The 14,971-nt window shown below is 40.7% G+C and overlaps 1 protein-coding gene across 1 annotated transcript; it reads left to right on the plus strand.

The window, feature by feature from the left end:
• Positions 1 to 841: 841 nt before the first annotated feature.
• Positions 842 to 9,950, plus strand: LOC120467916 (GTPase IMAP family member 8). The gene is made up of 6 exons (XM_089133688.1): positions 842 to 1,199; positions 2,404 to 2,951; positions 4,179 to 4,455; positions 4,689 to 4,757; positions 5,953 to 6,188; positions 7,673 to 9,950. The coding sequence occupies exons 1-6, from the start codon at positions 1,181 to 1,183 to the stop codon at positions 8,450 to 8,452; spliced, it is 1,929 nt and encodes a 642-aa protein (XP_088989814.1). The 5' UTR covers positions 842 to 1,180; the 3' UTR covers positions 8,453 to 9,950.
• Positions 9,951 to 14,971: the final 5,021 nt, after the last annotated feature.

The raw sequence follows: 14,971 nt of genomic DNA on the forward strand, positions 1-14,971 counted from the left end.
TTTGTATATATAAATACCTATGCATGCATGTATATATTTAAGAATTATTTGCGCTTAAATTCTGTATATATATATAAATACATAATCTATATTATATAAATATAAATATTTTATATATGAATAACACATTTTCTTAAACATATACATGCATGTGTGGGTATTTATATATACAAAATAATTATATACAGCACACACAAATATACTATGTAAACACAGACTTTTATTTTGGATGCGATTAATCGCAATTAACTTTTGCACAGCCCTAATTTTTTTTAAATATTTTGAACTCACCATGAAATTATTTTTTTTTTAAATGGAATTTTGTAGCGTTTATTGTAAATGTTTAATCACAGCAGCGTCTCTTCTATGATGATGTGGGCGTGGCTATAACCTGTCACTCACATGAGATCAGCCAATAGCAAACCACAACCATCCAATCAACTCCCCTTAGACTCAATCAAGCCCCGCCCACATTTGTTCTTGTTCCAGAAGCGTTTCACTCGATATACGGTTGAATTCCCAGTCTCTTTCATGTGTCATGATGCAGAGAATCTTGCTGAGCGGGTTAATCGAAAGTTAACCATAACTATCCAAGTAAAATTATCAGATCAAGTACAGTGTGTTCACACAGGGTAACAAAATCTAGACAAAAATGAACTAATGAGGTCTATAGACGTGAATAAAATGAATTCAAACACGTCTTGAAAGGATGATTTTGAAACCGTGAGACATCATGATGTCTTTACAAAAATTAACAATGGTTTTATTGGTCGTAAATATAGTCCACAAATAAAGCATGGTTTTGCAACACTAACCATAATTTAACGATAATTTACAAATGATAATCAATCCACCAAAAAAAAAAAACATGGTTACTACACATTTACTGTAACAAAACCAGCTTTAACTGCAGTGCAAAGAAGCCTTTAGAGGGGGTTTCAGGTTTGGAAACCAACTATTCAAACTTAAAAAACATTGAACGCCAGCAAACCAGTTTTTTCTGGGTGTGTCAGCATCAGTGTGATTCACACGCATGCCGAGGATCCTTCCTCCACCCCAACTGCAGGAGACAAGATGAGGGGTGTGGCGCATCTCTGACGGGACACGAGCCTCTTCACTCTCACACAGAGTCGCTTCACTCCTGAATCACTGAGAGAGAGACACTGACACACACAATCACATGGATATCTCTAATCAGGGTAAGACTAAATTCCCATTCATAATCTAGTGCAAGTTATAACTTCTATTACTAATGCATGTGTGTGTGTGTTTGTGTGTGTTCTGCTGAATGCTGTGTAACTGGACTGACAGGTGTCCCATATGTTGTAATGTTGTAGTTCAACTCAAGATATTAATCACAAAAACCTAAAAATTTAGTCTGAAGCTGTGTAAATGTATTTCTTGTATTCCTACTCTTCTCAGTGTCTGATTTGAGTGTGTGATGCTCTTATGTGTCTGTGACGTCACTTCTGGAGCTTTGGCTCTGTTTCCTGCTGGTATTAAGATGCGTTTGGTGGATCGGTTCACAAGCAAGCGAGGGACACATTCCTGTTTACACCTGGTGTTTTAATCCGTCCACTTTCACACACTTCTGTCCTGATTTCAAGCGAGGGTCTATGGGCGGGAAAATGTGTTTTAGCAGATCTTTAGATCTAATGGACAAATAAGCTCGCGCAATTTACATATGAACACGACCAGAGATGCCATAAGGAGAACAAGAACACAACGGACGCTGAGTGTGTGTTACAAATCAGGAATTATCAGAGAACATTGTGCTTGGTATATTTTTCATCTTCAAACCAAACTTGGGTCTCGATTAGCGCTCTTCCCATAATGTTAGCATTAGCTCAGTAGTCGTTCTTTAGAGGCTGTTCAAACACATTTGTCCACATGACATGAGCACTACGAAAGCAATCCAGTCTAATGCGTTTTCAACGCCGTTGTACTAAGTGGACAAGCTTGAAGCGTTTTAGACCCTGTTTACACCTGTATTTAGTCTCGTTCACTTGTGATCCGATCAACCAAAACGCTTCCTAACACCGGGTGTACCTTTGACACTGTGTTCTTGTGATGTCATCAGTCGACCAGTGTTGCTTTGATGTCATTTCACAGCATCCATTAGTTAATAGTCACTTGACATCTACAGCTCAGGTGTGTATAGACCTATAGCTCAGGTACTGCTCAGGTGATTGGCTCAAATTTACGTGTATAGCAGCATGAACTCAACCAATCAGCATGTTCAGCGCCCAATCCCACCTCTGAAAGTTCCTGAACTTTAAAACCTCGCAAACAGGGACTTTCGGAGTGGGAAATATTCATTTAGAACTTACCAGTACCAGCCCAAAGTCCCTAGTCACGGTGGAAACGCGGCTATAGTGGCTGATTTCTGTCTTGTTCCTGCAGGCATCGGTCCGCGCGGCTCCCGCTCTGAGCTGTGTTTGGTGTTGGTCGGCAGCATCGGCTGTGGAAAGACCCTGACGGCGGACACACTCCTGCGTCAGACTTCGGATCTGGGATCGCCGGCCTCTCCCCGTGTGAGCCAGATCCGGCGAGGGCTTTCGGAGGGCCGGCGGCTGTGTGTCGTGGAAACCCCTCGCTGGTACTGGCGGGGCAAGGAGTTGGAGGCCGACATTCAGAAGGAGACCCGGCGTTCCCTCCGCTTGTGTGCCTCCGGGCCCTTCGTCTTCCTCTTCCTTATTCCCATCGGGGAGTTCACGGAGATGGAGCGGTGCATCCCGGATCAGCTGGAGCACATGTTTGGGCAAGCGGTGCTGGGTCACACGCTGGTGCTACTCACCTGTGGAGAATACCTGATGGACCGCAGTCTGGACGAGTACCTGAACAAGGAGGAGGGGCTTCGGGAGGTGGTGAGGAGGTGCCGAGGACAGTGTCATGTGATCAGAAACCGCAGATCTGACGACAGACAGCAAGTCGTCTCTCTACTGGAGAAGGTGAGGCTACAGATGTCCGACTGAAAGCTCATTGGCTCATACAGTCAAACCAAAAATTATTTAGACACCAGATATAATTTTTAGAATTTCTAGTGGGTCCAGGACATTATAGTTAGGATAGCAAAATAAAGTAAACGGTGACATTTTCAAATGCGCATACCTATAGACTGAACACCTGGTGCGCGTGTGCAGTTTTCATAGGTTTGCGTTTTTGAAGTTTACATGGAGATGATAATGTTTTTGAAAATTTTTCAACGCCTTGCGTTGTCGAACCCCAAACACTGTTGTGTAAATGAAATTTGTTATAGCAATTTGTTATTTTTATTGTAATTTTGAAATATAACATTAAAGAGTATATTTGAGGTGATGAATTGCTCTGTCATTTAATTTGAATGTAAATGTCTTAAAGCTCCGCCCCCTGTGCCGGGAGCAGCAGCTCATTTGCATTTAAAGGGACATACACAAAAACTGTGTGTTTTTGCTCACCCTCAAAAAGGGACAACTATAACCCTAAAACTGTATTCTGGACAAATGTGGACAAAATAGTTTTGATTTAATTAAAAAAAAAAATACTTCCCTTGATCTGAGCGGTACAAGACTTGGCTACTTTTCCTAAGTTTGCCTCCTGAACAAACAATTTTTTGACTCAATTCTACAATGTTAAGTGGGTGAAAAATGGGCACCCATAGAAATGAATGGGAAAAACTGTAATTTAGAGCGTTCTAAAATAAGCCAAAATACCAGTCACTTCATCTTTAGGTTTTAGCTCTAAGAACTTATTGGAATGACATTTTAATGTAGTTAAAAAAACAACAACATAAAAATAGGCATAATTTACATAGAAAATATGGTACTTTTTGAAGTAAATAAATTCAAAAATACCCCCAAAATAAAAAAAACACCATAAATCGATAGACAAAACTTTATCGAAGACAGTGATATAACATTTATAATAAATAAAAAGTGTCCTCTGTGCCCACATTTGTCCACAATTACAGGATTAAGGGCTATAAAGTGAATACGGTTTGAGGGTTAACATGCTATATAAAAATATCTATGGGGTATTTGAGCTAAAACTTCACAAACACACACTGGGGACATCAAATACTTATTTTACATCTTGTGAAAAGCGCATTATACCACCCCTTTAAGGGGCACACTGTAATGGGATGATGTATTATGACAAAGTACAAACTGTCTGATTTTGAGATGTTTCTGGTGTGTCAGGTGGAGCAGATGGTGCAGAGGAACGGAGGATTTCACCTGCTCGAGGAAGAGGAGGAGAAAACGGAGATGAAGCTCAGTGCAGCGAGAGACACGATGTGGAACGGAGGAAAACTAACACAAATCAACAAATCTGACAAACAAACAGAGGAAACCGCGAGTGATGGAGTGATCGAGAGACACCTGATCAATGGGGTTCAGTCACAGCAGCGAGAGGATGAACACACACACCGCACACATGCACTTCTGGAGAGAAGCCCGAGCTACAAACTCAACAAAGGTGCTGAAATAAACCAGAACTAATCCATCTTGTACATTACAATACATTTACTCACACATTACAGTCACATTATCCAAAATACATGTCAAATAGATATGTTTTTAGTTTTGGATGTCGCCACAGATGAGATATCGGGATAATTTAGGAGCATTAACACGATGTAAATGTAAAAGTAAATATATTTTGATGACAAGAGAACTGTTTGTTTGAGATGTGCTGGTGTGTGACTCTAGAGGGCGCTCTTCTCAGTCAGATGATGGAGGAGGCGGAGCTTCAGCACAGCCAGAGCTTCATCAACACTAGTAGGTTCATTATCACTTTTTAATGCATACTACACACATTTAAGTGTACATTTATGCATTTTGCAGACACTTTTATCATTGCATTTTGAATTTTTATCAGTTCTTGCTTTCCCTGGGAATCGAACCCGTGACCTTAGCGTTGCAAGCACCAGCGCATATATGCTACGCACATACATAAAACAACTCAATTGATCATTCTGTTGATATAAAGACTCATAATTATGAGTGTTTGGCCTCCTTGAATGCGCATCGCTGGGATTTTTGCTCCTGTTTAATGGTTCAAAAGATGAAAACGCTTCATCTGACCACTTAGGAAAGTTGCACTCTCCTCAACACACACACATTTGAGGACTCGTGCGTGTCTTAAGCTCGATTGCTGACGATGCACAACTTAGTCAGTTCGTGAAATCTGTGTCTTAATCAAGGTTAGTTAATGTTTAATTAGTTAGTTTTACTCTATTTTTTATATTTTGTGGACACATTTCTGTTTAGTTTAGCAGAGCTGACCAAAGCATGACGGTTGATCTCAGGAGAGTTTAATGTTTGCACAGATTAGTTAACTCTTCGTAATAATAATAAGTTCATGGTTTGAGATTGAACAAAGCACCAAATAATGCAACTTAAAAGTAAAAATGATGAAAACATCAGCGGTTGATCGCCTGAAGCGTTATATACAATTACGAAACCGATTATTTATTTGTGCTAATTATTATTTTATTTCAGTAGCTGCTGTTAGTTATATTTAGTTTTTTGGTAACACTTTATTTACAGTGTCCTTGTTACATGTACTTACCATAGTATTAATTATGCATAATTACATCCAACCAGTTAATGTAGTTAATTATTCTCAGAACTTAAATAATTACACTGTAACCATGACAGCTTATAATACAGGGTTACACTTTATTTTAAGGTGTCATTAATTATGTATTTAAGAACTGAATAATATTAAGCAACTACGTGTACTTATTATACGGTTAGGGTTTGGTTTAGGGTTAGTTGCACGTAATAATTTACTGTTATTACTATTGTAAGTACTTGAAACATATGTACGTAACAAGGACACTGTAAAACAAAGTGTAACCTGAATTTTTTATCTTATTTGAGTTTATGAAAATGTTTTTTGACCAATCGTTTTAGTTTCAGTTTCCGTTGGTCCTAATGCTGATATATTTGCTTCTGTTTCTCACTGAAGTCCATCACAGTTTCCAGAAGGTCTCGCAGACTCTCTCTCCGGTGTCGTCCTCGGACCGTCTGGACTCTCCTCTGGTCGAGCTGAGGATGGTTCTGCTGGGCCGTCGTGGTTCTGGGAAGAGTGCGGCCGGGAACATCATTCTGGGCCGAGAGGAGTTCGAGCTTCATGGAGAGGATCGTGTCGGAGCGGCGCATCAGGAGTGTGTGAAGGCCGGAGCGCTCGTGGGCGACACGCGGGTCAGTGCCAACATCTCAGTCCTTACTCGGATTATTGCAGTTGTTTACACCTGGAAGCGTTTTGGTTAAACGGGGTCTAAACGCTTCGAGTTCGTCCACTTTCACCACTTCCAGAGGGAGTCGAAACCGCATTCGACCGGATCGTAGTGTAAACGCTCATGTCATGTGACGAATGTGTTTTAACAGCCTCTACACAACGACTACTGATCTATTGCTAACATTATGGGAAGAGCACTAACCAGACGGGATTTAATCTGTCCGATCGAGACCCAAGTTTGGTTAGAAGATGAAACACGGACCGAGCTCAATGTTCTCAGATCATTCCCAGCAACGTCCGCCGGGTCTTGTGTGTGTCGGAGCAGAAACTGAAGCTGATGCTCTGTGTGTTTTTCCGTCGTCTCTGGTCGTGTTCATATGTAAATTGCGTGAGCTTATTCGTCCATTAGATCGAAAGATCTGAGAAAACGCATTTTCCCGCCCATAGACCCTCCCTTGAAGAAATCAGGACAGAAGTGTGTGACAGTGGACGAAAGAGACGGATTAAAACACCAGGTGCTCGTGATCTGATCTTAATGCCAGCAGGAAACAGAGCCTTTAAATTCAGTTCACAACTTTGACTCATGCTGGAATAGAAAGGTTAAAACTTAGATATGATAATGAAAACTTGATTTCCGGCACTAGCTGTAAGCGGTGGACCAATCGCAGCAAACTAGGGCATCTGACCAATCAGAGCAGAGCAGCTCTCAGAGAGGCGGGGCTTAGAGAGAATTAATCTTCGATCAAAGCGTTTCAGACACTGAGAGAAAAGATTATGAGGAAACTAAAGTGTTTTAGAGCTTTTTTGGGTGTGCGTTTAAAACTATTTTAGGAAACTCCAAAACACAATTAGCGACCCTCGCGTCCTGGAACAAATCTTTCCCTCGTGGGTCAAAATGACCCGAAACCCTAAAATTATACTTAATTTCTTTTCTTTTTTTGTCTAGAAAGCTTAATTTATTTCATTTTGATATTTTTTTAGGAGATTTTCTTTTTTTATTTTCCTTTAAATTACTAGATTTAATCACTAAATAGTCATTTAAGCACATTCCTTTTAATAAACCTTTTAATTCAGCTCAAAATATCTTACATTGGGTGTCTCTGTCGACCTCTTGTGGAAAAATAATAGTATAACATGATCTATCATGACTCTTGCCACTAGATGGCGTTACAGCTCTATATGGAGCAAATGAGCTGATCTGCTGGGTCCTAAAGTGATTTCACTTCAGTATGCATTCAGATACACGTATTTTAGCTTGACATTTGGGATTTTTAGCTTGAAATTTGAGCATTTTTAGGTTTTTCTGTGTGTACTGTGTGAAAGATTTGTCCCTTTTCCAACCGATCCACCAAAACGCGTCTTAATACCAGCCGAGGACTGACCCTGGATTATTTGAAATGTGAACTTCACGTTCTGAAGCTGTTTGAACCTCTTCTGTCTCCTTCAGGTGTCTGTGGTCGACACGCCGGACTGGTTTGAGTCGGAGAGATCTCCCGAGGAGGTGAAAGCTCAGATGTCCTCATGTGTGGCCCTGTCGGCCCCGGGCCCTCACGTGTTCCTGCTCTGTGTCCCCGTGGACCGGCCCACTCGCTGCGAGCTCCCGGCGCTGAAGGCCCTCGAGGGAGCGTTCGGACCCGAGAGCGTCCGCCGGCACACCATCGTCCTCTTCACGCGCTCCGACCTGCTTCCCAAGGGCCCGTCCGGCGTGGAGGCGGTGGAGGACCACATCAGCTCCCGGCGGCCCGAGATGCTGGAGCTGGTGCAGAGATGCGGAGACCGCTACCACATCCTCACCGCCGCACCGGAGAACGTGCCCGAGCTCCTGGAGAAGGTGAAGCAGACGGTCAAGGAGAGCGGAGGGACTTTCTACAGCGTCTCGCTTTTCCAGGAGAACCAGACGAAGAGCGTGAGGAGAGACCGACTGAGCCACTCGTCTCCTTCTCTGGACGCCGTGCGAGAGACTGAGGAAGAGGAGGAGCTGATGACGGTGGAGAAGAGCATCCGCTTGGATTCGTCTGTTCCCGATCGCTCGCTGCTGCGCTCCGCGTGGGAGACGGCGAGGTCGGGAGCGAGCCGTGTGCCGAAGCTGCTGTACGCCGGAGCGCTGGCCGGCGCGGCGCTAGGCCTGTTCCTCTCGGGCGCTGTAGGGGGCGCTGTCGGTGCCGTGCTGGGGACTGCGGCCACTGAGGTCGGGAGACGGAGATTCGTCAAACAGAAAACACAGTGATTCCGGAAATAGACGGTTTGATCTGCTCTGTGAACTGTAAAATCATTCCACAAATTCGTGGTTTCTTGCATCAGTCAAATCTGCACAAACGCAATAGCATTTTGAGTTTTAAAGGTGCATTGTGTCATTTTTAGGAGGATATGCAATATGATATACATATGTTGTTCTTCATGATAAGAAGCTGCTAATCTCATTGTTTAACTGGCTACATCACTTCCTGTCAGCCACAATAACTTCTGTTGGGTGCAGTTCATAAACTCACCACTAGATGCTGGTAAAAATTACACACTGCACCTTTAAATGTTTCCGTACCACTCAAATTCAGGTGAATCTGTAACAACATTTTTATGAACACAAGAACAAAACATATGTACTGCAAAAACTTTTTTTTCAGATCTCTAACCATAAATTTATGTGCACTAAAAATTAAATGTCTGTTTCTTGAAAGGACACTAATATATCGCTAAATGTGTTCCAACCTAACAAAGCAATATTTATATTGTCATAAAACTTAATTTATGCTCACATGCACATGTAGATCTTTCCCTTCGCCTGAACCAGCTGATCACACTATTAAAATATATAATGAACAGGAATATAAGCATATGTTAAAGAAACATTTCTGTGTCCTGATAAAAGGAGGACATTTATTTTAAAACAACATCATTCATATGCTTCTGGGTCTTGCAGTAATAATATTATTTATATAAAAAAACAGTCATTTTGGAAATTATGTAGTGACCAAAAAATAAAATTATACATAAAACTTTATATTTGAGTGTCTTCTGATGGATGGATGTTCTCTCAACTTTGCATTCCAATGATGCTCAGCTGTTTCTGATTTAAAAAAATAAAAATTTTAGTTTTCTAATGCGACTCTCATGCAAGTACAATTATTTTCATTTGTCTCAGAAACTAATCCTCAGTGTGATTTCAGTCAAAGGTTTTTATAATCATGACATTCAGCCTCGATATCCAAACAATGTCTGGTGTATTGTAACTGTGTTTACGCTTGCTTTAGAAGCCTTGAAAACTGATTATTGTAAGGAGCGTTACATTTCCGACACACTTGAGTTGTGGCCAATCACAGCACACTGGGGTCAGCTGGCCAATCAGAGCACTGTGGGCTCGTCAGAAGGCGGGGCTTTGTAGGAGTCAGAGCGTTTCAGACAGACTGGGAATAGAGAAGAAAAAAAAGTGGATCTTCTCCAGTGCGTTAGAACTGGTCTCTGTTGGCGCTCGCTGAACCCAATGTCGCTGGTGTGTGTGAACGTGCAGATTAACCCCCTCAGACCTGAATTATGTTTCAAGTTTCTGAAAAATATAAAAGTACATTTTCCAAGCTCATGAGATTTCTATAAATGAAAACAAATGAAATTTTTTTATATATATATATAATTCCTTTCATTGTGATTTTTTTTTTGTCCGTTCCAATGGACATCAGGTCAAAACAGGTGTACTTCCCAAAGATGTACCAAAATGAAATAAATTAATAAACTAATAATTAATAATTTTTTGGTCTATACTTTAGGCTTTTTCTCAAGGTCAACAAAATTCCAGCAGTATACCATTTCAACTATAATTTTAGGTTTTCGTTTTACAGATTGCACATTGTTTGTAACGAACTAAATATATTCAAATCAATCAATCTGGTCATATTAGAGTCATTTTCTGTGTGCATCTTTCTTTTTTTAGAACAAAAACTTAAACATTATAACATTATAACTTTAATCGTAAGGTTTTTCCTTTATATTGCACATTTGTTTATTCATAACAAAATAAACCTAGGAATCAATCAATGCATTCATGTTAGAGTCATTTCATGTGTGCATCCTGTGTTTTCTTTTAGTTTTACAGTACTGGCAGGACGGTTGCCAGAAAGTCACTGTATATCGATTTCCAGTTACTCTAACTAGTCCAAGGCCGAAAAAAAGGTCCATTCCGTCCTTGGGCCATAGGCAAACGGATGTGGGTTGGCGGACGAGCGCGGCGGCCCTCCGAAATTTTTGGGGGACCGGCCGATGGCGCCCCTGGGCCTCGCCAAAAGGGGCAAGGCGGCGAGGCAGGTGGACGGGTCTCAATATCTCAGCTCTGGAAGGGTATAAAGCCTCCTTTTTTGCACTCAGGTCTAAGTCTCAAGGCCCTCTATCAGAATCCAGAGTTTCAAGAAGATTAGAGAAACTCAAAATTTTGACCTGAAAAAAAAAAACGACAGTTTACCCCTTTCATTATTTTTTTTGTGCGAAAAAATAAGTTTCTCCAATCTTCTTGAAACTCTGGATTCTGATAGAGGGCCATGGGACTTAGACCTGAGTGCCAAAATGGAGGCTCTAGACCCTTCCAGAGCTGAGATATTGACATCCCACGTAACATTTATGCCATTATAAATATCTCAATATCCCAGCTCTGGAAGGGTCTAGAGCCTCCATTTTTGCACTCAGGTCTAAGTCTCATGGCCCTCTATCAGAATCCAGAGTTTTGAGAAGATTGGAGAAACGTAATTTTTCGCCCGAAAACGAAAGGGGTAACACTGTCGTTTTTTTTTCGGGTCGAAATTTTGAATTTCGATATCTCAGCTCTGGAAGGGTCTAGAGCCTCAATTTTTGCACTCAGGTGAAAGTCTCGTGGCCCTCTATCATAATCCATAGTTTTGAGAAGATTGGAGAAAGTTAATTTTTCGCCCGAAAATGAAAAAAAAAACGAAAGGGGTAACACTGTCGTTTTTTTTCGGGTCGAAATTTTGAATTTTGATATCTCAGCTCTGGAAGGGTCTAGAGCCTCCATTTTTGCACTCAGGTCAAAGTCTCACAGGCCTCTATCAGAATCCAGAGTTTTGAGAAGATTGGGGAAACTTAATTTTTAGCCCACCAAAAAAAAACGTAAGGGGTAACACTGTCGTTTTTTTTCTGGTCGAAATTTTGAGTTTCGATATCTCAGCTCTGGAAGGGTCTAGAGCCTCCGTTTTTGCACTCAGGTCTAAGTCTCATGGCCCTCTATCAGAATCCAGAGTTTTGAGAAGATTGGGGAAACTTCATTTTTCGCCCGAAAATGAAAAAAAACGAAAGGGGTAACACTGTCGTTTTTTTTTTTTCGGGTCGAAATTTTGAATTTTGATATCTCAGCTCTGGAAGGGTCTAGAGCCTCCATTTTTGCACTCAGGTCAAAGTCTCGTGGCCCTCTATCATAATCCAGAGTTTTGAGAAGATTGGAGAAACTTAATTTTTCGCCCAAAAATGAAAAAAAAAAACGAAAGGGGTAACACTGTCGTTTTTTTTTTCGGGTCGAAATTTTGAATTTTGATATCTCAGCTCTGGAAGGGTCTAGAGCCTCCATTTTTGCACTCAGGTGAAAGTCTCATGGCCTTCTATCAGAATCCAGAGTTTTGAGAAGATTGGAGAAACTTAATTTTTCGCCCGAAAATGAAAAAAAACGAAAGGGGTAACACTGTCGTTTTTTTTTTTCGGGTCGAAATTTAGAATTTTGATATCTCAGCTCTGGAAGGGTCTAGAGCCTCCATTTTTGCACTCAGGTCAAAGTCTCGTGGCCCTCTATCATAATCCAGAGTTTTGAGAAGATTGGAGAAACTTAATTTTTCGCCCAAAAATGAAAAAAAACGAAAGGGGTAACACTGTCGTTTTTTTTTTCGGGTCGAAATTTTGAATTTTGATATCTCAGCTCTGGAAGGGTCTAGAGCCTCCATTTTTGCACTCAGGTCAAAGTCTCGTGGCCCTCTATCATAATCCAGAGTTTTGAGAAGATTGGAGAAACTTAATTTTGCGCCCAAAAATGAAAAAAAAACGAAAGGGGTAACACTGTCGTTTTTTTTTCGGGTCGAAATTTTGAATTTTGATATCTCAGCTCTGGAAGGGTCTAGAGCCTCCATTTTTGCACTCAGGTCAAAGTCTCGTGGCCCTCTATCATAATCCAGAGTTTTGAGAAGATTGGAGAAACTTAATTTTTCGCCCAAAAATGAAAAAAAACGAAAGGGGTAACACTGTCGTTTTTTTTTTCGGGTCGAAATTTGGAATTTTGATATCTCAGCTCTGGAAGGGTCTAGAGCCTCCATTTTTGCACTCAGGTCAAAGTCTCACAGCCCTCTATCATAATCCAGAGTTTTGAGAAGATTGGAGAAACTTAATTTTTCGCCCAAAAATGAAAAAAAACGAAAGGGGTAACACTGTCGTTTTTTTTTTCGGGTCGAAATTTTGAATTTTGATATCTCAGCTCTGGAAGGGTCTAGAGCCTCCATTTTTGCACTCAGGTCAAAGTCTCGTGGCCCTCTATCATAATCCAGAGTTTTGAGAAGATTGGAGAAACTTAATTTTTCGCCCAAAAATGAAAAAAAACGCAAGGGGGTAACACTGTCGTTTTTTTTTCGGGTCGAAATTTTGAATTTTGATATCTCAGCTCTGGAAGGGTCTAGAGCCTCCATTTTTGCACTCAGGTCAAAGTCTCGTGGCCCTCTATCATAATCCAGAGTTTTGAGAAGATTGGAGAAACTTAATTTTTCGCCCAAAAATGAAAAAAAACGAAAGGGGTAACACTGTCGTTTTTTTTTTCGGGTCGAAATTTTGAATTTTGATATCTCAGCTCTGGAAGGGTCTAGAGCCTCCATTTTTGCACTCAGGTCAAAGTCTCACAGCCCTCTATCAGAATCCAGAGTTTTGAGAAGATTGGAGAAACTTAATTTTTCTCCCAAAAATGAAAAAAAACGAAAGGGGTAACACTGTCGTTTTTTTTTTCGGGTCGAAATTTTGAATTTTGATATCTCAGCTCTGGAAGGGTCTAGAGCCTCCATTTTTGCACTCAGGTCAAAGTCTCGTGGCCCTCTATCATAATCCAGAGTTTTGAGAAGATTGGAGAAACTTAATTTTTCGCCCAAAAATGAAAAAAAACGAAAGGGGTAACATTGTCGTTTTTTTTCGGGTCGAAATTTTGAATTTTGATATCTCAGCTCTGGAAGGGTCTAGAGCCTCCGTTTTTGCACTCAGGTCAAAGTCTCGTGGCCCTCTATCATAATCCAGAGTTTTGAGAAGATTGGAGAAACTTAATTTTTCGCCCAAAAATGAAAAAAAACGAAAGGGGTAACACTGTGGTTTTTTTTTCGGGTCGAAATTTGGAATTTTGATATCTCAGCTCTGGAAGGGTCTAGAGCCTCAATTTTTGCACTCAGGTCAAAGTCTCGTGGCCCTCTATCATAATCCAGAGTTTTGAGAAGATTGGAGAAACTTAATTTTTCGCCCAAAAATGAAAAAAAACGAAAGGGGTAACACTGTCGTTTTTTTTTCGGGTCGAAATTTTGAGTTTCGATATCTCAGCTCTGGAAGGGTCTAGAGCCTCCATTTTTGCACTCAGGTCAAAGTCTCACAGCCCTCTATCATAATCCAGAGTTTTGAGAAGATTGGAGAAACTTAATTTTTCGGCCGAAAACGAAAAAAAACGAAAGGGGTAACACTGTCGTTTTTTTTTTTTGGGGTCGAAATTTTGAATTTTGATATCTCAGCTCTGGAAGGGTCTAGAGCCTCCATTTTTGCACTCAGGTCAAAGTCTCGTGGCCCTCTATCATAATCAAGAGTTTTGAGAAGATTGGAGAAACTTAATTTTTCGCCCAAAAATGAAAAAAAACGAAAGGGGTAACACTGTCGTTTTTTTTTCGGGTCGAAATTTTGAATTTTGATATCTCAGCTCTGGAAGGGTCTAGAGCCTCCATTTTTGCACTCAGGTCAAAGTCTCGTGGCCCTCTATCATAATCCAGAGTTTTGAGAAGATTGGAGAAACTTAATTTTTCGCCCAAAAATGAAAAAAAACGAAAGGGGTAACACTGTCGTTTTTTTTTCGGGTCGAAATTTTGAATTTTGATATCTCAGCTCTGGAAGGGTCTAGAGCCTCCATTTTTGCACTCAGGTCAAAGTCTCGTGGCCCTCTATCATAATCCAGAGTTTTGAGAAGATTGGAGAAACTTAATTTTTCGCCCAAAAATGAAAAAAAACGAAAGGGGTAACACTGTCGTTTTTTTTTCGGGTCGAAATTTTGAATTTTGATATCTCAGCTCTGGAAGGGTCTAGAGCCTCCATTTTTGCACTCAGGTCAAAGTCTCGTGGCCCTCTATCATAATCCAGAGTTTTGAGAAGATTGGAGAAACTTAATTTTTCGCCCAAAAATGAAAAAAAACGAAAGGGGTAACACTGTCGTTTTTTTTTCGGGTCGAAATTTGGAATTTTGATATCTCAGCTCTGGAAGGGTCTAGAGCCTCAATTTTTGCACTCAGGTCAAAGTCTCGTGGCCCTCTATCATAATCCAGAGTTTTGAGAAGATTGGAGAAACTTAATTTTTCGCCCAAAAATGAAAAAAAACGAAAGGGGTAACACTGTCGTTTTTTTTTCGGGTCGAAATTTTGAGTTTCGATATCTCAGCTCTGGAAGGGTCTAGAGCCTCCATTTTTGCACTCAGGTCAAAGTCTCACAGCCCTCTATCATAATCCAGAGTTTTGAGAAGATTGGAGAAACTTAATTTTTCGGC

This window comes from Pimephales promelas, chromosome 8, assembly GCF_988280905.1.
Source record: "Pimephales promelas chromosome 8, fPimPro1.hap1.1, whole genome shotgun sequence".
NCBI classification, from domain to species: domain Eukaryota; kingdom Metazoa; phylum Chordata; class Actinopteri; order Cypriniformes; family Leuciscidae; genus Pimephales; species Pimephales promelas.